Source organism: Natrix helvetica (genome assembly GCF_964273705.1).
Source record: "Natrix helvetica genome assembly, contig: HAP1_SCAFFOLD_232, whole genome shotgun sequence".
In the NCBI taxonomy this organism is placed as follows: Eukaryota; Metazoa; Chordata; class Lepidosauria; order Squamata; family Natricidae; genus Natrix; species Natrix helvetica.
The window spans coordinates 17,124-42,500 of NW_028113544.1; the positions used below are offsets into that span (position 1 = coordinate 17,124).

The following is a 25,377-nucleotide window of genomic DNA, read 5'->3' on the forward strand; positions in this document are numbered from 1 at the left end:
TCAGAGTAACTGCTGAGTTGTTTTAATTTCTGTAATTTCCATCACAACCCCAGTTGATAAAATACACAAGATAAGAACAGGCACATTTGTGAAGTGAAGAATGGAAGACAGGAATGAAAAGGGCATTCAACTCCTTGTAATTTTTCTCTTTCTTTCTTTTTCTTTCTCTCTCTCTTGCTCTTTTTCTTGTTCTCTAGCTCTTTTTTCTCTTTCCCTCGTTCTTTCTTTCACTCCTTTCTTTCTCTCTTGCTCTTTCTTTCTTGTTTTTTTCTCTCTCTCTCCCTTTTTCTTTCTCTCTCTCTCTTGCTTCTTTGGCTTTCTTGTTCTCTCTCCCCTTTTCTCTCTTGCTCTTTCTCTCTTTTGTTCTGTCTTTCTTGCTCTTTCTCACTCACTTTCTCTTTTACTTTCTGTTTCTCTCACTTCCTTTATTCCTTTCTCTTTCATTCCTTTCTTGCTTGCTTGCTCTTGCTTTCTTTCTTTCTTTCTTTCTCTCTCTTTTGGTTTCTCTTTCTCTCCTTTTCTCTTTCTCTTTTTTCTATCTTTCTTGTTCTCTCTTTTTCTCTCGCTCTTTCTCTTTTGTTCTTTCCTTCTCTCCTTTTCTTTCTTTTCTCTCTTTCTTGTTCTTTTTCTCTCTTGCTCTTTCTCTCTCTCTTGTTCTTTCCTTCTCTCCTTTTCTTTCTCTTTTTTCTATCTCTTTCTTGTTCTCTCTTTCTCTCTCTCTTTCTCTCTCTTGTTCTTTCCTTCTCTCCCTTTTTCTCTTTCTCTTTTTTCTATCTCTTTCTTGTTCTCTCTTTTCCTCTCTTGCTCTTTCTCTCTCCCTTGTTCTTTCCCTTTTTTCTTTGTCTCTCTCTTTCTTGTTCTCTCTCCCCTTCTCTCTCTCTTGCTCTCTCTCTCTCCAATGTGCGGTTACAGCCAAATTCTACAACTCCACCAACGGGGAACCTCTTCAGATGTAGGACACAATTTTATTGTTTGCTGTATTGTTGTTGTTGTTTCTGCTCCTCTTCTCTTCTGCTTTTAATCAACCCGTTTCCCTCCAAATAACTGAAAAGAGCAAAGAGACTGATGCTTCCCAGCTGCAGTTTCTTCTCGGAACTACATGATCCCAGAATTTCCTTGGGGAAGAGGCAAAGAGGGTCCAAGGATCGAACCCCCCCTTATTCCTGTCGTGTAACTTACGCTCCTGAATTCGACAACGGATAGAGAAAAGGGTTGTGTTGCATCCGAATTGGCGAAGAACATGCAAAGAAGAGACCAAGCCAACATTCAGAGCTGAATGTTGGGTTGGCATCAACGCCAATTTACCAGGACGTTCAATTCCAGAAGCCTGCAAAAAAAAAAAATCACACAGGCAGTCACAGACACATAGGTGGAGAGGGTGTGTGTGTGTGTGTCCCTGTAATTTTAGAAATTACAAGGGGGGGGGGGACTTTCCTCTGGGGAGGGGGGGGCTGAGAAAGAGTAGCCATTGTGCAGAAAGATTCTCGTCATGGTGTGAGGGAAAGGCCTTGAGAGAAGGATGAAAGGATGCTGCCAAGGGAACGGTTAGATAAGACAGGGGTCTCCGACCTCGGGGTCTTTAGCCTCGTGGACTTCAACTCCCCGAATTCCCCCGTGAAGTGAATTTTGTCCCCATTTTACGACCTGCTAAGTTAACCCTAACCCGCAACCCGAGCCCCTCCGGCAACCCGAGCCCCCACGCCTCTTCTGTCACACTAATGGCCGCCGCAAAAAGCCATTAGCGAAGAACAGGGAGGTGACGGGATGGGACATCAGGTCGCAGGACTGGGTCCTGGGAAGCATGGCGGGAAGCGCATGCACGGCCTCAGGGGCAAACAGCTGCCGTCGCAGCGCAACCCAGCAGCGGCCATGAGGTGAGCACGCTCAACGCCTCCTGCGCCACATAAAATAATAACACCTCCCCGAAAATAAGGCCAAGCGCTTATTTGGGCGGGTCAAAAGAAAATAAGACCCTGTCTTATTTTCGGGGAAACACATATATCGCCGTCGTCTCTTTTACAGCTGTAGAAACTAGGTGGGGTCCCTTCTGACCATTACACAGCCGAGGGCTAGGCTGCCTCTTATCTGACTATTCTCTAGACAGCCTCTCTTCACTCCTTCTCTCGGGGTTCTTTCCCGCCTACCATTCCAGAGTGGGGGGAATGCCAAGAACTTGGGGGCACAGCCCGCTGGCTGCGGGGAGCCCCGTTATCGCCGCAAACAGGACAGACACATGCCGGAGCATAAACTCAGCATCTCGTGCAGACAAAAACAGAATGGCTTAGGATTTCAGTTCTCCGGGAGCAGGGCGGGATGGGGAAGAATGGATGGATCGGCACTGTGGATCAGACAATCCCTCCGTGCTAAGCTCGGACCCGCTCCTGTCTTTACACCGATTCGCCTTTGTCCCGGGTCCGGCTCAGAAGGATCAAAGGTAACCCCAGGGGCATGGCGGGATCCGTGCGGTGTCGTGTCCGCGGACGCCAGCGGCGGGGCAGACGAGTGGAAGGGGGCCCCCCGTCACTGAGCGTGTCGGAGCTCTCATCAATGAACGCTAGGTTTTCTCCCGTGTAGTCTATCGGCTGTGGGGAAAGGGCAGGGCAGGCGTTGAGCGGGGCCGTTGTTTGTGGCGGGGGCGAGGAATGTCCCAGGCACAGCATCGGGACGGGGGGCATCAGAGCCGGATGCTGCAAGAGGAAGGGGGGCGGCGGAGAAGACAGGGGGTTTTCCCCTTGTGGTAAGATGGCAGAAGGCGACAAAGGCTTCTCTTTTAAGGAAGGTATGCGGGGCAACTTGTCCGGGAATGCCATGTTCGGGACACGGAGCTGTGATGCCACGTTGCCGGTCCAGGAGGCGGCATGAGCTGTGAGATCTCCCATCTGCGGAAAAATAGGAAAAATCAAGAAGCAAAGACGGTCCCCCGGGCCTCAGCAAACTATAATTATTCTATTCTATTCCATTCTATTCCTATTTCCTATTCTATTCTATTTTCTTTTCTTGTTCTGTTCTATTCCTATTCTATATTCTATTCCATTCCATTCCTATTTGCTATTCTATTCTAGTCTCTATTTTATTATCTACTTCTTAATTCTATTCTATTCTATTTTCTGTTCCTGTTCTATATTCTATATTCTATATTCTATATTCTATATTCTATATTCTATATTCTATATTCTATATTCTACTCTATTCTATTCCATTCCATTCCATTCCATTCCATTCCATTCGATTCCTATTTTCTGTTCCTATTCTATGTTCTATTCCAATTCTATATTCTGTTCTATTCCATTCCATTCTATTCCTACTTCCTATCCTATCCCATCCCATCTTATCCTAAACACTGTGCTAGTTAGAAAGCTCCAGCTAGTCCTGAGCTTGTAGTCCAAGCCCTCGCAAAGGAGGCACGTGAGCAAACTAGCTTTTCGAGGCTTTTCTAACCAGGTGTTTTTTCCTCTGCTTTCCCTTTGCCCATCAAGCGTCAGCGGGAGAGAAACTGCTTTCAATTAAGACCGCTGATGAACGAGGGAGCGTGGGAAGGAAATTAACACCATCTGGGGCTTTTTTGGAGTGGCAAAATGGCCTCGTGCCCAGCCTGCGAGCCCTTAGAAGCGCCTGTGCGCTTGTGTGTATGTGTGTGTGTGTCAATTCTCCAGCTAGGAAATTGCCAGCTGCAGTTTAAATTAATTCCTCCGTCTGCAGCGAATTTGGGATAGCAGGCAGATTAGAACTAACACTGATGACCGCGAAGTGGGCCAAAGGCAGCCATAAGAGCCATAATCTAAGCCTAAAAACGCTAGACAACAACAGGTTTAAAAAAACAAAAGGATTTCCAATTCCAATAGAAGAGAATATTTGTAGCTCGGGGATGGAAGGAGGGGCCCGTGATGCTCTCTGAGCTGGGTGGTTTTCTTGCAGACGTTTCATGACCCAACTAGGGAATGTCATCAGTGCTAGAAGGGAGGGAGAGGAGGAGGAGGAGGAGGAGGAGGAGGAGGAGGAGGAGGAGGAGGAGGAGGAGGAGGAGGAGGAGGAGGAGAAGAAGAAGAAGAGGAAGAGGAAGAGGAAGAAGAGGAGGAGGAGGAGGAAGGAGGAAGAGGAAGAAGAGGAAGAAGAGGAAGAAGAGGAGGAGGAATGTAGAGTCTTTGATATTCTCTGAACTTGGTTGTTTTCTTGGAGACATTTCATGACCGAACTAGAGAACATCATCAGTGCTAGAAGTGAATAGGGATTGTGAAGGAGAAGAGGAGGAAGAGGAGGAAGAGGAATGTAGAAGAAGAATGTAGGAGAAGAAGAGGAAGAGGAAGAGGAAGAAGAAGAAGAAGAAGAAGAAGAAGAAGAAGAAGAAGAAGAAGAAGAAGAAGAAGAAGAATAGGAGGAGGAGGAGGAGGAAGGAGGAGAAGGAGAAGGAGGAGAAGGGGAAGAAGAGGAGGAGGAATGTAGAGTCCTTGGTGCCCTCTGAGTTTGGGGGTTTTCTTGCAGACGTTTCATGACCCAACTAGGTAACCTCATCAGTGCTAGTCAGTCTAACACTGATGATGTTACCTAGTTGGGTCATAAAAGTTTAGCCAACATAAACCAAGTACATTTCCCCCCCCCCCCCAGAAAAGAAGGAACTCTGTAAGGCAGAAAAAGGACTTCCTTTTCAAAACCTTTCTGGGATCGGCCCCAACATGGCCCTCCCCAAAGGATGCCTTCCGAAGGCTCCTAAAACCCTGATAAAAACGCAACTAGGGTTTCCAAAGGCACATTAAAATCTCTCCGTTTTAATCCGGAAAATTGGAAAATCTCAGGACGCCAATTCCGATGTGCAACTCTCAGAAGAAGTCAATTGCATTTTGGCCCTCAAAGGGGAACAAACAAAAACTCACCCCCGTCTCTCTCAAATGTTTATTAAGTCAATAGTTTCATTAAGGCGGTGAAAGCTTTTGCCTCGTTAAAATGTTCCAATTCAGCAAAATCCTGACCTCGCCTTTCTCCCCACTGTTAAATATATATATATATATATATATATGGGAAAAAGAACAGAAACATTGGAAATTGTAAAACCTGAGGGCTCCTTGATACCGCAGTGCTAACTGGAACGGATGACGTTCCCTAGTTGGGTCATGAAACGTCTGCAAGAAAAGAAGGAAGCTCAGAGAATATCAAGGATTCTACACTCCTCCTCCTCTTTTCTCTCTCCTTCCCCTCCTCCTATTTCCCAATTCCTCCTCCTCCCCCTCCTCACACATCCCCATTCCCTTCTAGAACTGATGGCATTCACTAGTTGGGTCATGAAACGTCTGCAAGAAACCCACCCAGCTCAGAGAATATCAAGGATTCTACACTACTCCTCCTCTTTTCTCTCTCCTTCCCCTCCTCCTATTTCCCAATTCCTCCTCCTCCTCCCCGCACATCCCACTCCGTTTTAGTACTGATGACGTTCCCTAGTTGGGTCGTGAAACGTCTGCAAGAAACCCACCAAGCTGAGAGAGGCCCAACCAAGGACCCCCCATTATTCCTCCTCAATCCTCCCTTTTGGTGGGAATTCGGGGGCTGGGGGGTCATTTCCAACACAGCCAGGCTGGAAACCCCTCCCCCACACTTTTAAATAACTGGGGGGGGGTTGCTTGTGGGGTGCTCACCTCAGCTCTCGTGCGTCTAGACAAGACCCGCAGCCAGTTGCCAATCATGGTCAGAATGGAAGCGAAGTAGGCCAATCCCAGGAGAATCCAGACAATCACCAGCGGTTGGTACCAGAAATAGGCGCTGCTTCCCGTGTCACCTGGCAGGTAGAATGCAGTGGGAGCTGGAGGCTCACACCCTTTGCCCAAACCGCCAGAATGAAATCCAAACTGAAACTCCCAGCATCCATCCATCCATCCTTCCTTCCTTCTTTCTTTCATCCCTTCTTCCCTCTCTCTTTCTTTCTTTCCTTCCTTCTTCTCATTCCCATTTCCTTCCTTCCTTCCTTCTTTCCCTCCCTCCCTTCCTCCCTCCCTCTTTCCTTCCTTCCTTCTTATCATTCCCATTTCCTTTCTTTCTTCCTTCCTTCCTTCTTTCTCATTCTCATTTCCTTCCTTGCTTCCTTCTCTCACCCCTCCTTCCTTCCTCTCTCCTTCCTTCCCTCCCTCTCTTTTTATCATTTCCATTTCCTTCCTTCTTTCCCTCCCTCCCTTCCTCCCTCCCTCTTTCCTTCCTTGTTCTCATTCCCATTTCCTTCCTTCCTTCTTTCCCCCCTTCCTTGCTCCCTCTTTCCTTCCTTCTTTCTTCTCATTCCCATTTCCTTCCTTCCTTCTTTCCCTCCCTCCCTCTTTCCTTCCTTCCTTCTTCTCATTCCCATTTCCTTCCTTCCTTTCTCCCTCCCTCTCTCCTTCTCTTCATTGCTTGCTTCCTTCCTTCCTTCCTCTCTCCTTCCCTCTCTACCTCCCTTCTTCTCATTCTCATTCTCATTCTCATTCCCATTTCCTTCCTTCCTTCCTTCCTTCCTTCCTTCCTTCCTTCCTTCTTTCCCTCCCTCTTTCCTTCCTTCCTTCTTCTCATTCCCATTTCCTTCCTTCCTTTCTCCCTCCCTCTCTCCTTCCCTTCTTTCCTTCCTTCCTTCTTCTCATTCCCATTTCCTTCTTCCCTCCCTCCCTCCCTCCCTCCCTTCCCGAGCCCTTCCGCCCCCTTTGCCAAACACTTCGCCTGTTCTTCCTCTGGGGGGAGGGGGCTCACCTGCCACGTAGTCCCCAAAGCCCACCGTGGTCAAGGTGATGACCACAAAGTAGATGCTCTCCAGGAGGGTCCAGCCTTCCACGTGCTGGAAAACGAGGGTGGGCAACGAGACGAAGAGGAGGCAGCCGATCAGGATGAAGAGCAAGGCAGAAAGGATCCGGACGACAGTGGGGCTGACTTGCCATTTCTGCGGAGGAAGAAAGGAAGGGGGAAAAAATACAGAGAGAGATGCAGGACTTATATAGTCCTTGATTTAAGTAATACCCAGTGAATTTCATTTCATTTCATAGCTCCCACCACTTCTGATGGCAAGCTGTTCCACGGGTGAATCGTTCTCACTGTCGGGAAATTTCTCCTTATTTTCCAGGTTGCTTCTCTCCTTGATTAGTTTCCACCCATTGCTTCTTGTTCTGCCCTCAGGTGCTTTGGAGAATAGCTTGACTCCCCCTTCCTTCCTTCCTTCCTTCCTTCCTTCCTTCCTTCCTTCCTTCCTTCCTTCCATAGAATAGAGAATTGGAAGGGACCTTGGAGGTCTTCTAGTCCAACCCCCTGCCTAGGCAGGAAACCCTATACCGTTTCAGACAGATGGCTATCCAACATCTTCTTAAAGACTTCCAGTGTTGGGGCATTCACAACTTCTGGAGGCAACTTCTGTTCCACTGATTCATTGTTCTAACTGTCAGGAAATTTCTCCTCAGTTCTAAGTTGCTTCTCTCCTTGATTAGTTTCCACCCATTGCTTCTTCTCCTGCCTTCGGGTGCTTTGGAGAACAGCTTGGTCTCCTTCTTCTTTAGGGCAGCTCCTAACCGTGGCAAGAAAGTTTGCATAACTCACCACAACCATCTTGCTTAGCAACATACATGCTGGGCTCAGTTGTGGTCGTAAGTCGAGGACTGCCTATTTATCCTGCTTTTAAGGACTTGCTATTAAAAAAAACCCGAGCAATACCTGGCAAATGAATGTGAACAGGACTCACCAGGAAAATATCTTCTACTTTTCCGATGCCTTTCCTAAGGGAGGATCCCAGCTGATCTCCAACCCCAGCAAGCAGCATCCCAAAAAGAGGAATTCCCACCAGGGCGTAAAAGATGCAGAAAAGCTGGCCGTATCTGGTCTTGGGTGAGATATTTCCAAAACCTGTTAGACCACAGAGAGAAAAGAGAGGTCAGAAAAAGAGGGAGAGAAAAATAAAAACCAAGAATCGTTGGCTGCCGTCCCAAAGAACGGTTTTCTTTTTTTTTAAATAAAAGTTTTTATTTTTAAACAAACATAAAACAAACAAACATAAACACACACAAAGTAGAAAAACTCTTCTCCAATTATTTACGGTGTGCCGATGGGTTACAAAACTTTTGTGCTTCCTCACGATAGACTTCCCTTCCAATTTACATAAAGTCTCATATCATCAATCTAATATATAGGTAGACTATTATAATTATTAAACATTTATTTGACTCTAAATGATTATTGCATCCTTTTTATGCAAAGTATTCTAAAATAAATTTATATTATGGCATTTCATTGCATCATCCTGAAATCACGCGATAGTATTACATCTTTATATTCTATTCTATAGAGAGTGATTTATCTTTTATAACAAAGCTTTTCAGCATCCTCTCCATAGGCCACACCCCACCCCAGGACCAGCCCAACTTTCCATCCACCCCCCTTGGGTACCGATTGTGGTAATGACAGTGCCGGCGAAGAAAAAAGCGCTGTCCATATCCCAGCGAGAAGTGTTGGCGTTGCTACCGTTGACGGCTGGATTCACGCCGGCCCCCGTCGCCTCGTTTATTTGCTCGGAAGAAGGACAGAGAAAGGGATTGCGGGTACTTTTATAGCACAAATTTCCCCCAATGCTACGTAACTCAGTTGCTTCTTTCCACCAATTTCCGCCCCCCCCCCCCCTTCTTGCAACTTCCTAGTTCAGCTAACAGGGGGCGGCTTTTCCTGGTGGTGCCCCATCCGACGATTCAACCGGTCAAATTTTACGTTTTGAGCTCCGCCAAGGTTGGGGAGGAGAATGCAGGTAGTTCTTGATTTATGATCATTTGTTTAATGGCCGTTTAATGAAGTTATGACAGCCCTGCAAAGAGAAGTGAGGGGTGATCTGTATAATAACCCAAAGGTTGATAATTCCCTAGCTGGGGGATTCTGGGAGTTGAAGTCCGCCCAACTGGAAGCTTCTAAGCTTGAGAAAACCTGGGGGATTCTGGGAGTTGAAGTCCGCCCACCTGAAAGCAGCCCACTTGCCCTTCCCCTTACCTGGATCAGCTCCTCCAGGTCTTCTACCGCCACGCACTCGTGCGCCTTCAGGAAGTGCTCTAGGTAGACCTGGATCTTCACCTTTTGGACCGCTTCGTGAGGCTGCTCCAGCAGCCGGAAGACGACAGCGCCCATCCCCAGGTAAAGTACGACGACGGAGACCAGGGCCAAAACCGTCGTCCGGCGCATCACTGTACCGGCTTCCGCAGGCGGCTGGCTCAAGATGGAGTCCTTGGAGACGTAGCAGACTATGGGCAGAGAGCCATGGAGGTCAACGGATGGGCAAAGAAGACGGGCAACACCCTCAAAAGGCTGGTTTGCCGGAAAAAGCAAAGCCACCGGTCTCCGAAAATGGACAAATCTGGTCTTTGGTGCTGCACGGAGCTTCCTTGTTCAGGAGCAGTCTACCTTTAAAACGCAAAGATGCCACAATGTGGATTTGGGTTACTCTTTTTTGGGGGAGTTCTTTCTTGGCTGTAATTTTTCCTCTCTCTCTTGGGAGTGTGAGCGGTTTGTTAACGGGGACAGCATTTATCCATCCAAATAGAATTGGAAGGGATCTTAGAGGTCTTCTAGTCCAACCCCCTAGATCCATGCGAATCTAGCTGAGACATTGGGCGTTGGAGACAAAGTGTTCCCTTTCTCTTGGAGCCTGGAAAAATATTCCTTCCCATCCTGTGCGCCCCAAACTCTTTCTATCAAGTTACCCCCCCCTCACCCGCAAAACACTAACTAGTCCTCAACTTATAACCAGAATTTCGGACCAGAATTGCTAAGCAAGGCGACTCTGAAGTGAGTTTCCCCCAATTTAACAAATTTTGCCGCAGCCATTAAGCGAACCACTGCCGTTGTTAAACGAATCAGATAGTCTTTAAGTGAATCCATTCACACACACCCTTTGAGTTTCCTTGTCAAAGGACGCAAAAGGCGATCTCGTGAGCCCCGCACGCTGCAACGGTCATAAATATGAGTCGCGTGCCAAGTAATTCCGATCACGTAAGTCAACTTTTCCCAGGGTTGTTGTAACTTCGAGTGGTCCCTAAATGAATTTTAAGTCAAAGACTATCTGTTTATCACCCCACCCCCCACCCCCCAAAAAAGTTTCCTTACCTCTAAATCTGTGCCGGTCCAGAGTTCAAGAATAAAGCAAAGAGTTGTTTTTCTGGCAAAGGTAGTTTTGCGGTTGTGTGGACGTTCACCACTGTGGCCAGAAGCCAAGAGAATTTTGCGGCAAGGTGGGAGCCATGCCAGACCCCCCCCCCCCCAAAACCGATCAACCGAACAGGATGCAATTAAATGCCATCCCGTCTTTCTCTCTGGCTCCCGATGAGTGAATTAAAAATATTTCTGATTCTCCCTTTGGGGGAGAAGGAGGTCTTAAGTCCAGTGGCCGGTGCCTGGATGGAGCAGGCAGCAGTTCAACAGGGAGGGAGGGAGGGCTTCTCTCTTTAGAGCTGGCAGCCTGGCACAACAAACCCCCCCCCCCAAAAAAATAGCTGGCTCCCAAGACTCAAAACGGGCTTCAGTGCAGGCAGCTTCTGGATCAGACAGAACGCTTCGGCCAGAAGGAAAATGCTAGGGTGAAAGAAGTGTGCTGAAGTGTCAATCAAATCAAAGCTTTTGGACCAGCGTAAGAAAGGTAAAAATGCAAAGTGAATAATTTCGAAAGGCAAATGTCTGAAATATATCATGAAAATGTCTCTCTTTCTCTCATCTCTCTCTCTTTCCATCCCTCCCTCCATCCATCGTCCATCTGTCATGTCTCTCTCTGTCTCTGTGTCTTTTTTTCTTTTCCTTTCTTTCTCTTTTCTTTCTTATCCTTCCTTTTTTATTTTTCTTTCTTTCTCTTTTTTTTCTCTTCCCTTTTTTTTCTTTCCATCCATCCCTCCATCCGCCTATCTCTCCATCCCTCCTTCCATCCACCGTCCATCCATGTCTCTTTCTTTCCTTTCTTTTCCTTCTTTTCTTTTCCTTTCTCATCCTTCCTTCCTTTTTTTCTCTCTTTCTCTTTTCTTTCTTTTTTCCTTTCTCTTCCTTCCTTTTTTCTTTTTCTTTCTCTCTCTCGATCCATCTCTCCATCACTTTTAAAATTATCGTTGGCATCCCACCTTTCTCATGCCTTACACAAAGATTGAATCGGATTCGAATTGGAAAGCCTGCGAGGTTGCCTCTTCAAGGTGCGGAAGTAGCGTTCTGTGTGAGCCGAAAGCTTGCTCGGTTGGGTCTCATGGACCTTGAGGCAGCCTTGGGATCGTTGCTCTGACAGCATTGCTCATCAGAGACCCTCACTGACACCAATTTCCACAAGCAAGAGGTGTCTGCTCCCTTCTCCATTGTGGCGTTGTGCACACCCATAAGTTCTGCCCTTTTTCACTTCTTGACACACGCACGTTCTTGCACAACAATTTCTCTCCCATCCAAATCGACTCGGGGGTCTCGGGATTGGCCGCCATTGGGGGGGGGGGGAAGAGCCAGTTCTAGTTTTCCCACACAGGATAAGTTTGGCCCAATCGTCCCTTCTTGGCCCAGCCTACCTGGCAGAGTTGTCGTTCGTAGGGGAAATTCGCGGGATGGGTTTTTCCCATCGCTTTCTAAAGGCGAGGCCCATTTCCTCGGGAAGCTGGGGAAATGCAGGCGAGGGGTGTGGAAATTAAAAAATAAACGACCCGAAACTCAAAACAAGGCAACATTGCACTGCTTTCCCACAACACACACAGACACACACACAAACTGGCTGGCTCAGCCTCTTTTTACGCTTCACTCCCTCTCTTGCGCTCTTCAAGCCTCCCGCAACCTTGCACTAACTTTTATCTGCCTGCAAAGCAAAGGTTTTGATTTCACACTCATTTACACGCTTGCAAAATGTGGGGATTTGTCTCCTTTGGGGGGGATGCTTGACTTAAAAAAAAATGCTGTTTTTTTTTTAAACTTACAAAGCCTGGCTCTTTCCCTTATCCTGCTGGCCACCAAGTGTGTGTGTGTGTGTGTGTGTGTGTGCCCCCAAATTGTGTTAACACACACAAATACACACCACCCTCTTTGTGACCCAGAAGCAAAATGCCATGTGCTTTGGAACTGGTACATCCATCATTCTCCTTTCCCCCTCGCTGGTGTGTTTCTCACTCCCAGGCCACACCGCTCTGTCGCTCGCCCCAGGTGTGCACACCTGCCTTGCCTTTCTGCCCCTCCCAAACCTCCTTGGGCTACTACACACACATACACACACACACATACACACACACACACACAGAGGAATAGAAAACCCTGCCTAGGCAGGGGGTTGGACTAGAAGACCTCCAAGGTCCCTTCCAACTCTACTATTGTATTGTATTGTATTGTAAAACCCGACAATAACAACAAAAGAGCAACACACTTACCTGGAGGAGAGGTGTGTGTGTATGGAAACACAACTGTTTCGGCTGTGTGGGGGAGCGATGAATGCTTTGCACATTTAATGCTGTTTCACCATCTCTTTAAGTCTAGGTTCCTAGCTCCTTCACCCCCCCCGCCCCCCCCAAGATCGCACAGGAGCCCCCTTTCCAAAAAGCCCTGGGAGGGGGCATGGGTGCTTAGGGGGTGGGGAGGGGCAGTGGGGAGAACCCGGGCACCCTCCCTCCCTCCCTGTTGGGTGTACTCACTTGCTTGGCTTGCAGAAGCTCAGGCGGGTGGATGGATGGATGGATGCTCTGGCTGGCCTCGGGCGGGGGAGTCTCCTTTATTTGCCTTCTTGCCCACCCACCCCTCTTCCTCTTCTGCCGGGACCGTCTCACCCATCACCCCCAGCCTGGCCGGCCCCCAGAAACCAGCCCACCGGGTGGAGACGAGCAAGGAGTTGTGGGTTAACTCTTTGGGCAACGCCGAGCCAGGAATGACATGGGAGAAAAAAAAATCAGAAACACACAACTGCACAATGGATGCACCGTGTAGTATCTCCCCCCCCTCTCCGCCCCCAAGGGGTTTTCTCAGCCCCTTCCTCAACCAAAGACTTGTGATAAGGTGTGTTTTTGGGGGGAGGGAGGGAAGGAAGAGTAGGAAAACAGCAGAGCGGCTGGCAGAGGGAGTTGGCAGGGAGGAGATTGGTGTGGAGCAAGGTATGCCCACAAGCCCTGAGAGGGGGGGGGATTGATTGTGATTTGGGGGGGGGGTTTGCAGGAAACCCCAGGAAGGTGAGCGAAGCAGGGAGATGCCAGGGGAAGGGGCTGAAAGGGCCGGGTCAATCTCTGAGCCCCCAAAATGGGGGTAGGATGAATGTTATTCCAGCTGTTAAGAAATCTGCCCACCTTGCAAAAAAACAGAAGAAGAAGAAGAAGAAGAGAAGGAAAGAGGATGCGTTCACACAACCGCTTCGTTCCATTGAGGGATGGATCATGGAGCTGTAAGGGGGCTGCTGGATGTGCATAAAAGAGCGGAGAGAGTGAGAGAGAGAAGGAAAGGAGGAGGGAAGAAAGGGAGACAAAGGAAGGGAAACGGAGGGAGAACAAGGGGAGGGAGGGAGGGAAGAAAGGGAAGAAAGAAAAAGAGAGGAAGGAAGGAAAGAATGAAGGAAGGAAAAGCAAGGGGAAGGGAGGGAGGGAGGGAAGAAAGGAAAGAAAGAAAGAAAAAGAGGAAGGAAAGAAAAACAAGGGGAGGGAGGGAGGGAAGAAAGGAAAGAAAGAAAAAGAGAGGGGGGAAGAAAGGAAGGGAGGTTTGGGCACACTTGGCTTTTAGCAGCTGTCAGTATAACTGCAGAGATCCAGAAAGAGTGTGTGGATGATGGATGGATGGAAGGAAGGAAAGGAGGAAGGAAAAAAGGAGGCAGGCAGGCAGAGGGAAAAAAGAAGAAAAGAAGGAAGGAAGGAAGGAAGGAAGGAAGGAAGGAAGGAAGGAAGGAAGGAAGGAAGGAAGGAAGGAAAAATGAGGCAGGCAGGCAGGCAGAGAAAGAAAGGGGGAGGAAGGAGGAAAAGGAAAGAAAAAAGAAAAGCAGAGGATGGAAGGGAAAAAGAGAGGGAAGGAAAGAAAAGAGAATTGGAAAGAGAAGAGGAAGAGAGAAAACACAACCATTATTTTTTTTGCCATTAGTGGCTTAAAAGAAAACAAGAACAAGGAACTCGAAAACTCAAAAGCAGCCTGACTTGGCTGTTCAGCCATGCTGGCATCCTGGCGAAGTTTCCTGGATGACGTGGGCAAGAGATGTCCAAACCTGTCACGGAAGTTTCTCTTCCAACATCTCCTCCTCAAGATAGGTCTGCCAACTCCCAGACCGCACCAGGCTGTCTGTCTTGCCTGGTGACGTCCAGACAGCCGGACAACCATTTAGTAGAAACCAAGGAATGAATTCACAGCCAGATTCGGAGGAGGCGAAGAAATCGAACTTTCATCATCTGTGATTCCGGCCTGAAGGAACGTACGACCAAACACTTTGATCCAGGAGGAGCAAGGATGGAGTTGGCGCAACTGTTGGGGGTCTGGTTTGGTATCAAAGTACGTCTCCCCAAAATTTGGGGGGCTCCCCAAAAGAGCCCAAACTCCCAAGGAATTTAGCAATTCCCCTAGAATATTCTGTTCTACGGAGGAAGGATTGAGTCTGTCCTCTGCACCTCCATAACTGCCTGCTTTGGCTCTGCAACCCAACAAGACAGACGCAGACTTCAACGGATAATCAGAACTGCAGAAGAAACAATGGCCACCAACCTGCCTTCCATTGAGGATTTGCACACTGCAGGAGTCAAAAAGACGGCCGGGAAAATATTTATAGACCCCTCACATCCTGGACATCAATTGTTTCAACTCCTACCCTCAAAACGACGCTATAGGGCACTACACACCAAGACAACTAGACACAAGGACGGTTTTTTCCACATGCCATCACTCTGCTAAACAACTAATTCCCACAACGCTGTCAAATTATCTACTAAGACTGCATTACTATTATTCTCCTCTTCCTTCCTAGCGCCTCTCTCTTCCCACTTATGACTATAATTGTGTGGCTTGTATCTTTCCATTTATATTGTTTTTATTCATTTCCTAGTATGATTTGATTGCTTATTAGTAACCTATGACTGTCACTAAGGGTTGGATCTTATGATTCTTGATGAATGTATTCTATTTTATTTTGTCTTTGTCTACACGGAGAGCATCTGCACCAAAGACAAATTCCTTGTGTCCCCAATCACACTTGGCCAACAAAGAATTCTATTCTATTCTATTTATTATTCTTTCTATTCTATTTTCTATTCTATTCCATTCCGTTCTGTTCTCTCCTATCCTGTCCTGTCTGTTCTACTCCATTCTACTCTTTTCTACTCCTATTCTACTTTCTACTCTATTCTATTCTATTTACTTGTATTCTACTCCACTCTACTCTCTATTCTATTCTATTCCACTCCATTCTACTTTCTATTCTATTCTATTCTATTTGTATTCTACTCCATTCCACTCCACTCTCTATTCTATTCTACTCCACTCTATTCTATTCTATTCCACTCCACTCTCTATTCTATTCTTCTCCACTCTTCTACTTTCTATTCTATTCTATTCTATTTGTATTCTACTCCATTCCACTCCACTCTCTATTCTATTCTACTCCACTCCATTCTACTTTCTATTCTATTCTATTTGTATTCTACTCCATTCCACTCCACTCTCTATTCTATTCTACTCCACTCCATTCTACTTTCTATTCTATTCTATTCTATTTGTATTCTACTCCACTCCACTCCACTCTCTATTCTATTCTACTCCACTCTATTCTATTCTATTCCACTCCACTCTCTATTCTATTCTACTCCACTCTTCTACTTTCTATTCTATTCTATTCTACTCCACTCCACTCCATTCTACTTTCTATTCTATTCTACTCCACTCTTTCTATTCTATTCTACTCCTTTTTTCTATCATATCATATCTCATATCATCTCACATTATATTTTCCACCTGACCAATGGGTCAATCCAGTTGCAAACTACAGAATGGCAGCATGGAGCTAACTTTCTGCTTGCAGGAATTGGAGCAGGTAGGGTTCATATTGTGTCATCAAGGCCACAGCCAAGAGCCAGTCACCGGTTCTTCCATGGGGTGTGGATGCTATGAGGGCTGGATATCCTCACTCCCTTGAATGAGGACCCCCCTCCCCTCTTCTGGGCAGTGTCGGGAACTACACAGAAGAAAAACAAATAGCTATGATAAAAGTTAACAGTAAATCTTCAGCTCCTTCAGTGACTATTATTCTGCACGCCTTCCATATTTACTCCTCTCAATGTGGACTAGCACCCTGTGCATCAAGAAGAGGCTTTACTTTGAACAGGTTTTTCATCTGTTATTAACACATCGGTGCAAAGCCGTTTCCCCTCGGCAGCCACGTTGCAGAGAGGAGCTGAACACGATTGAATTGTAGCCACAATGGAATTGGTGTTGAATTCCTACCTTACAATCTTGGCTTGTATCTATCACCCTTTTTACAACTGGCAGCCGAGTTTCGCAATAACCCCCTTTTGCACTAACTGGGTTTGATATACACTAACTAGGTTTGATATGGTTTACTAACTCTGCTTGGATTTATTTTTTGCTGAATATTTATTACCTGTAAATATGAAATGCTGTGAGCAGCTAATCCTGGCTTGCCAATTATTAGAATTAAACCGGCATATCCGCTTGAGAAAAATCTGCTTTTCTCTGAAAAGGTGGACCTCAATACGGGGAGCCGTCTGCATTTTAATTCATTCACCAACATTCCTCCACATTTCAGTAAGATTTATAGGTATTCTTTTTCTGTGTTTATGGCTGTTTTGCTTATTTATATCCATTTATTTGTGCCGTTTTTTCATACTTGTTTCCTTCTACTTGTTGAACAAATAAATAAAAGATAAAAGTAAAATAAATAAGATTGGCTAAAAGCTTTAAAGAGGCAGGCAGGCAAACCCCAGCAATGTCCAATTCTCTCTCCTTGCAGGCCTGGGATTCGGATGGCCTACCTCGCAGGGGCAGTTTGCGGGGATCGGTGGGGTAAGTCCCAATTTTGTATCGTTATCGTGATGGACGGATTGGGAATCCTCACTGGGAGAAAATCTACGGACGAAGTTGCCAGGAGATATCAAACGACGTAACGACAGACGTAGCTAATCAATCAGGCATCAATCGAAGACGGGAAGCAATTTGTGCGATTCTGAAGTTTAAAAAAAAAATAGCAGGCCGGAGAAGTCCCCAAATCTGATTTGGTCCAAACTGATCCAAATCATGAATTATCCCATCCCAGACACCCCCCAAACTTCAGGGGCTACTGTTTTGACCCAGGCTTCCCAAGAGCATGAAGCAAACTCCTGGTTTATTTCGATCTCAACTATCAAGATCCTTCCTTCCTCATCCTTGTAAATTTGTTTGATGGAAATCGCCTCTTTTAATATACAGGACTACTCTTTTTGGTCGTGCTAATGAGATGTATGCAATATCCCTAGTTGTTTTTTCTTTTATATGGACTTCTTGTATTGCTATTATGTCCAAATTGAACTTCTTTAATTTGTTAAACATTTTCCTTCTTTTGGTGGCTGAATTTAATTCCGTTGATGTTAAATCGATAGGATTTTTTTTTCTCCTCTTCCATTTATCAGTACCTTGGTCTTGTGCTTCTTGTCGTTCTAGCTTCTTTGGTTTCGTGGTGTCTTCTCTCGTAGTTCTCCATCTTTCCTTCTCCCACCTCTTTTAATTTGTAATGCTCTCTTTTCTTTTTCCGTTAGTCTCGAGTCTCTTCCTTCCAAATCTTCCCTTTTCTTCCACTTCTTCAACCAGTTGTTTTTAAGTACAATGACAATAAAGGTTATACTTCTTCATTACTAACATGTTGACTGTAAAATCCCTCCGCCTTGTCCACGGTGCTTATTCTATGTCTTTTATCCTGCCATGTGGCCATAACACCTTCCGGTATCAGCCACCTGAAGTTGGTGTTATATTTGGTTAGTTTGGAAGTCAAGAATTGGTAAGGTCTTCGCATTTCTCTGACCCTTCTTGGTATTTGAGTATGAGGCAAACCCCCTTTTTATTCCTTGACTGTGAATTCTGCTCATTCACATAAAAACAATGAAGGCGGGCACGTTGAGAATTATATCCGCTGAATGTAACTCCGGATTGGCGACAGGAAGGGCATCGGGCCAGTAAATGCTCCGCTCCATTCAGTTGCTCAGACTCCATCTGGCAAGGGATTATGGGGTCGTTAAACGATGATGATGACGCTGAGAAATATTGAAAACGGTGGGATATAAATCTAAAAAAACAAAACAAAAACCAAGCACTACGCAGACCCCTTTGAGCCGCGAAAGAGCAGCCCAATAAGATAACGCATAGTGCAATCAATGCATAAAATTGATTTCAACATTCCTACAGGAATTTTTTTTGTTAGAACACCAAACAGCTGGCTTCCTTTAATTCATCTAAATTTTCTCCCGCCCCAGGGCAGAATACTCCGGGATCAATCTATCTATCCTTTCTTTCTTCCTCTCTTCCCTTCCCTTCCTGCCTTCTCTTCTTCCTCATATACTCTGGAATGCCTTCGAGCAATTTCAGCCAAACTTGCTAAACAGATGACTTGCTCTCTGGAAACAAATACTGTGAGGGTAAGACACCCCTAACACCCCTCGGGGCGGGGGGTGTTCTGTTAAGATACAGCCTGTTGTGCCGTAAAATGGCTTCTACTGTACTGCTGTAAAATGGCTTCTACTCTGCAGCACAGTGGTTGCCATGGTAACAGCTTCACAGTACTCCACAAGGGGGGTCCCTCTGGTAAGGGGGATAATCCAACATTAGAAATTACATTTGGTCCGGGTATTTTCCCTCTATAAACAAACACCTGGGCAACGCTGGGTTATCGGCAACTATATCTATCATCTATCTATCATCTATCTATCTATCTATCTATCTATCTATCTATCTATCTATCTATCTATCTATCATCTATCTATCATCTATCTATCTATCATCTACCTATCTACCTACCTACCTACCTATCATCTCTGTCTATCACCTACCTACCTATCATCTCTATCACCTATCTACCTATCATCTCCGTCTGTCTCTGTCTATCTATCCATCATCTCTGTCTATCACCTACCTATCCTGTCTGTCTGTCTGTCTGTCTGTCTGTCTGTCTGTCTGTCTGTCTATCTATCTATCTATCTATCTATCTATCTATCTATCTATCTATCTATCTATCATCTATCTATCTATCTATCTATCTATCTATCTATCATCTATCTATCTATCTATCTATCTATCTATCTATCTATCTATCATCTATCTATCTATCATCATCTCTCTCTGGGAAAAAAATGGGCCAGACATCCTGTCGCTAACACAAAATCCATTTATTGGAAGGGGCAAGCGATGATATAGCACCAATAACGGCGAAAGTGTCTAGCGGAAGAGCACAGAAGCTTATTCCGAATCATACGGCAGCTACCGGCTTTTTGGGAACGGGGGGGTGGGGAGGAGGAGGAGGTAGAGGGTGGGGAGAGAGAAGGGAGGGGAGAGAAAAAAAAAGAGAGTGCCCCTCTACCCATTTCACAGAAATCTGCTTTCAACAACACCGAAGATAAAACGCGCAGCCCCCCCGTCCCCCCCATGTCGTTTAAAGTGCGAGTGTTCTCGATATACTATGGGTTAAATATTTAAGGGAAATTCAAGGGGTTCCAGCAAAAAAAAAATCACCAACCAGCTCCAGAATTAAAGGATGGAGCCTAGGTTTTCGGGCTAAAATTCAAGGAAGGAGGCGAGGGATGTAAGGGGGTGGGGGAAGGGAACGGGGAAGTGTGGATCTAGTACCCTGTTTGCATGCCGGTCGTCTCCCCTTCTTGCCCCACGCCCCACGCAACCCGGCACTCATTTATACACGCAGGAGACAGTCTGCAGCATTAAGTGTGTGTGGGAAGGGGAGGGGGGGAGGAAGGCGGCCCTCCCGTCCGACCTCAGTTCTGCGGGGTGGAGTAAAGGCTGTGATGATGATGGCTGCCGGAGGCGGCCGCTTGCGAGAACAGAAGGGGGGCGGTGGGCGGGTGGCCGCCGAACCAGTCGTGCTCCCCACTGCGGTTGATCGAGCCGTAGTAGCTCCCGCTGTTGGTTCGTCCGGTCAGGCTGCATAAAGAGAGAGAAGAAACGAAGGGAGGAGTGTCAAGATCGGGACCCGCATGCAGTCAGGACAAGGATGGAGAAAGCTCAAACGGCGTCCTTCAAAATGAAAAAAGGACTTCTGCAGTCACGACCTAAGCCTAAGATTGAACATCAGATATTGCATCTTTTCTCTATCCTGCTCTAGGGAGTGGAGAGTTGGTCTCGGACAGAAAACTACTCGAAGGGACTAGAAGCATTTGAAATGAGGATTGACAGCTGGTTGTTATGTATTGTTCTGGCTGAGGCTTCCCGAGAGCACGAAGGAGACTCCTGGTCCCGACAAAAAAACCTTTAATTAATGGACTGTGAATTCTGCTCCTTCACATCCAGCCAAGTCTTTCCAGGGAGGATTTACGGTCACAGACCTTCTCTGGCTTGGAGAGCTGCCAGGCTGATCTCTGCAAAACTTGGCCAGGAATCTCAGAGAGTCACGAGCCAATGGAGCGAACTAATTGTCTCTCCTGCAAACTCCACTCCCCTTTCGCTCTCTCTCTCTCTTTTTTCCCCTCCTGTGTTACCGGGAAGGTTTTGTTGGATATTTGAAGGATGGAAAAAAGGGAGATTTACCTGCCAATCAGTCCTTCGTTTTCTCGCTGCCCAGGATAGTCGAAGAAATAAGAACGGGAGACACCGAGCTGCCGGTTGAAGACACGACTGGCGCTCTGTCAGGGGAGGGAAAAGACCCTTTCAGCTTTCCTTCCCTTGCCGGTTGGTTATTTTGCTTCTTCGGCTGGCTTAGCAGATCTAAGTTCCTAGTCCCTAAGTTAACAGGGCGGATTCGATTTAAATCGAGTCGATTTAAATCAAGTCACAAATCAAATCACGAGTAAAAAGGCTTGATTTAAACCGACTCGAATTTAAATCAAGTCCACCCTGTTACTTAGGGACTAGGAACTTAGACCGGATTTAAACCGACTCGATTTAAATCATAATTTTGAAAGAGCAACTGTCATCTCTGTCCTGGAACGGCTCCTCCCCTGAACTGCTGTTGACTCACCGACAGTCCCAACATTGTAGAATCTGCACCTTCCTGCGACACCACTAAGCTCCGTTTACTCCGCTGAGTAAACTGAATTATGAATGTTACCTTAAATGGAAAACCATCTATAGATAAGATTTTCACTCCAAAAGCATTTGATTAAGATAAATTTGATAAAAGGAAAAAAGAAAATCCAATTTAAATTTAAAAAAAATCCGATTTAAAATTATTTTTATCCATCCTGAGAAGTAAAACACGGCCCCTTTTCCCAGCCTCCAGATTGTGAGGCGAGAGCGCCCCCTCTAGGCCACCAGGCCACTCACAGTAAGATGAGCAGGCCTCTCTCTCTCTCTCTCCTTCTTATCTAACTATCTCCCTCCCTCCCTCTTCCTCATCTATCATCTATCTATCATCTATCTATCTATCTATCTATCTATCTATCTATCTATCTATCTATCTATCTATCTATCATCTATCTATCTATCATCTCCCTCCTCCTCCTTATCTATCATCCATCTATCTATCTATCTATCTATCTATCTATCTATCTATCTATCTATCATCTATCTATCTATCTATCTATCTATCATCTATCTATCTATCTATCTATCTATCTATCTATCTATCTATCTATCTATCATCTATCTATCTATCTATCTATCTATCTATCTATCTATCTATCTATCTATCTATCTATCTATCATCTACCTACCTACCTACCTTCTATCTATCTATAAAAAAGGCTGTGTGTATATGTGTATGTCCCAACATAACTCTGGAATGCCTTCGAGCAATTTCAACCAAACTTGGTACACAGATGACTTGCTCTCTGGAAACAAATACTGCTGGGCGGTAAGACAACCTTAACACCCTTCAGGGGGCGGGGGGTGTTCAAAAAAGAGGTATCAGCCTAACATCCCTACATAGTGACAAAAAAACTAAGTCCAGCCCTTTTTGAGTGCTGTTGGTTTTTATAAACTCTAACCTGGCGCTGACTTGTTAGCTGGGAGAATTCCTGTACACAGGCTTTAAGCAATGAAGCGGTTTGATTGAACCTTCACTTAATACAATGCAATACAATACAATAGCAGAGTTGGAAGGGACCTTGGAGGTCTTCTAGTCCAACCCCCTGCTTAGGCAGGAAACCTTACACCACTTCAGACAAATGGCTATCCAACATCTTCTTCAAGACTTCCAGTGTTGGGGCATTCACAACTTCTGGAGGCAACTTCTGTTCCACTGATTAATTGTTCTAACTGTCAGGAAATTTCTCCTCAGTTCTAAGTTGCTTCTCTCCTTGATTAGTTTCCACCCATTGCTTCTTGTTCTACCCTCAGGTGCCTTGCAGAATAGCTTGACTCCCTCTTCTTTGTGGCAGCCCCTGAGATATTGGAAGACTGCTATCATGTCTCCCCTAGTCCTTCTTTTCATTAAACTAGACATACCCAGTTCCTGCAACCGTTCCTCGTATGTTTTAGCCTCCAGTGCCCTAGTCCTCTTTGTTGCTCTTCTCTGCACTCTTTCTAGAGTCTCCTTATAGACCTGCTCTTTCGCGCGCCCGATATCAGCGCCGCCATTAAAATCCAGAGTCTGTTCCCCTCCGAACGTCCCACTCACCATATCCTGAGCCGGCCGATGCACCCGGAAAAAGCCCACCAGCAGCGTAGTGGGCAATAACTCCCAAACAAAGAGGATGAGTCCAAAAACGATATAACCTTGGTCCCCGAGATCGGTTATGAGGTCAGCCTGGAAGGGGGGAAAGAGACCAGGTAGTAAAACACACTCCTTTACTCCCAAATCTTTACAGGCACTCCTCGACTTATGACTGGTCACTTAGCAAATATCCCAAGTTACGACGGACCTCCCTGGGAGTTACTTTGGGTCATATTTACATTTGTAGTCGAAATATCATAAAATCAAGTTGGTTATGTGATAAAAAGAAGAAAAAGAGGGGGGGAAAATAGAAATAGGAGAATAGCAGAATGATCCAGTAGAAAGAGATTTTCAAGAAGGTAAAAATATGTTTGAATCAGAACGTGTGGGAATTATATTAAGAACCTGAAAGCTGATAAATAATTATGTTATGTGGATTGTATCAAACTTGAAACTTGGAAGGTTCGTATTGTTAATGGAAAACAGATGGAAAAGAACGGATCGGTTGTTTATTTTGAAAGAGAAAGAAAAAAAAACTACCTGGTTTGTACATGTTAAAAACCAGAAATTGGAAAACAGGAGGAGAAATGCAATACGGCTAAAATTGGAAATAAGGGAAGTATAATGTAAAACAAATTACGTCTTTTGGGTGGGAAAGTTAAAGGGGGAATTCGGGAAAAATACCCTGTTCACAAAAGAATGTTGATTATGCCACAAAAATAAATTTAATTGGAAGAAGAAAATGATTCTGTCTTTGATTATGTGGGTGTTCCAATTTAGGACCATGATGGGGCAGGCTCCCTAATGGTCACAATTCGAGGACAGTATATAAATGGGCTAAAAAGCTTGCCAGCCACCCCATCCAGCTTTGCCAGTGTCGGATAGTACGAAAGTGGGCATTGGAGCATTTCTCTTTTCGGAGCCTGGGGAAAACTGCCCCAGGCTTCCTTATTCAAGGGAGGGGAGGATGGGAAGCGTAGTGCAAGATGATGGAGATCCCCCCCCAAAGCTGCTCTTCAGCTTCCCCCAAAAGGATTCACCTGGTCGGAGACGTTGTACCAGTCGTAATCGAAGGAGTCGAGCCGGGTGCGGGACGAAAGGGCCAAAGCAGCTAGGTTGTAGCAGGCGCGGCTGGCGTAAAGCAGGACGATGGTTCCCCCCATGGCCGCCGTCTGGCACAGCGTAGTGCCCTGTTTCGGAAAGAAGCGATTAGTCTGCAGGCGGGTTATTGCAGATTAAAACACCAGGGGCATCGCAATACATTTTTGCTACGGTCTGCAAGAAGGGTGAAATGGAAACCGGGAATAATTTTAAAAGCTAGAAAAATATAATAGGTAAAGGTAAAGGTTCCCCTCGCACATCTGTGCCAGTCGTTCCCGACTCTAGGGGGCGGTGCTCATCTCCGTTTCAAAGCCGAAGAGCCAGCGCTGTCCAAAGACGTCTCCGTGGTCATGTGGCCGGCATGACTGAACGCCGAAGGCGCACGGAACGCTGCTCCCTTCCCACCAAAGGAGGTTCCTATTTTTCTACTTGCATTTTTTACGTGCTTTCGAACTGCTCGGTTGGCAGAAGCTGGGAAAAGTAATGGGAGCTCGCTCCCTTACACGGCGCTAGGGATTCGAACCATCAAACTGCTGACCTTTCTGATCGACAAGCTCAGCGTCTTAGTCACTGAGCCCTTAATAGAAGAATAGGAATAGGAATAGAATAGAATATAGAATGCAAAATATAGAATAGAATGGAATGGAATAGAATATAGAGAAGAGAAGGAGTAGAATAGAATAGGATTCATAACAGAAGAATAGGAATAGGAACAGAATATAGAATAGAATAGCAGAATAGAATAGAATGTAAAATGTAGAATAGAATAGAATGGAATAGAATATAGAGAAGAGTAGAATAGAATAGGATTCGTAACAGAAGAATAGGAATAGAATAGAATATAGAATAGAGTAGAATAGAATAGGATTTAATAGGAATAGAATAGAATTCATAATAGAAGAATAGGAATAGAATAGAATATAGAATAGAATAGGATTCATAATAGAAGAATAGGAATAGAATAGGATTCATAATAGAATAGGAATAAGAATAGAATATAGATTAGAATAGGATTCATAATAGAAGAATAGGAATAGAATAGAATATAGAATAGAATATAGAATAGAATATAGAATAGAATATAGAATAGAATAGAATATAGAATATGATATGAATAAGAATAGAATAGGATTCATAATAGAATATGAATAAGAATAGAATATAGAATAGAATAGGATTCATAATAGAATAGGAATAAAAATAGGAATATAGAATAGAATGTAGAATAGGATTCATAATAGAAGAATAGGAATATAGAATAGAATATAGAATAGAATAGGGTAGAAATATTGGAATGAAGAAGGAAATGGAATGAAGTGGAACGGAATAAGGGAATATTCTGCAGAAACCGAAGGGGGCACCTTGGCTTCCAGGTAGATGCGTGTCGAGGGGGAGCCACGGGCCACGAGGAACAGGCAGAGGGCGAGCGAGACGGCTCCCAGCACGAACAGCGAGTCGCTGATGAGAACTCGAGCGAGGACCACCGCCCAGGGCTCAGCCTGGCGTGCCCGCACCAGCACGGCGCACGCCACGTTCACCGCCAGGAAGAGGAC

The 25,377-nt window shown here is 45.6% G+C and overlaps 2 protein-coding genes across 4 annotated transcripts in view; both read right to left on the bottom strand.

Moving 5' to 3' along the window:
* Positions 1-9,316, bottom strand: KCNK4 (potassium two pore domain channel subfamily K member 4). The gene is made up of 6 exons (XM_081971850.1): positions 8,962-9,316; positions 8,374-8,494; positions 7,673-7,833; positions 6,697-6,883; positions 5,625-5,764; positions 1-2,879 (listed from the first exon to the last, which is right to left on the bottom strand). The coding sequence occupies exons 1-6, from the start codon at positions 9,148-9,150 to the stop codon at positions 2,388-2,390; spliced, it is 1,290 nt and encodes a 429-aa protein (XP_081827976.1). The 5' UTR covers positions 9,151-9,316; the 3' UTR covers positions 1-2,387.
* A 9,954-nt stretch (positions 9,317-19,270) lies between these two features.
* The window catches only part of GPR137 (G protein-coupled receptor 137), a 12,143-nt gene continuing 6,036 nt past the window's right edge, over positions 19,271-25,377 (bottom strand). For all 3 annotated transcript variants that reach the window (XM_081971848.1, XM_081971846.1, XM_081971847.1), the window contains exons 4-8: positions 25,186-25,377; positions 23,764-23,913; positions 22,688-22,816; positions 20,659-20,753; positions 19,271-20,055 (exon numbers count right to left, since the gene is read on the bottom strand). The exon at positions 25,186-25,377 is cut by the window's right edge and continues 34 nt beyond it. In XM_081971848.1, coding sequence (XP_081827974.1) covers positions 19,890-20,055; positions 20,659-20,753; positions 22,688-22,816; positions 23,764-23,913; positions 25,186-25,377 — 732 coding nt within the window. In that variant the 3' untranslated portion in view covers positions 19,271-19,889. The remainder of the gene's footprint in view (positions 20,056-20,658; positions 20,754-22,687; positions 22,817-23,763; positions 23,914-25,185) is intronic.

Coding starts and splice junctions, on each gene's coding strand:
- KCNK4 (XM_081971850.1), bottom strand. CDS start 9,150: ATGCGCCGGACGACGGTTTTGGCCCTGGTCTCCGTCGTCGTACTTTAC. Junction 5,765..6,696: donor CTTTGGGGACTACGTGGCAG/GTGAGCCCCCTC, acceptor TCTACCTGCCAG/GTGACACGGGAAGCAGCGCC. Junction 2,880..5,624: donor CTAGACGCACGAGAGCTGAG/GTGAGCACCCCA, acceptor ATTTTTCCGCAG/ATGGGAGATCTCACAGCTCA.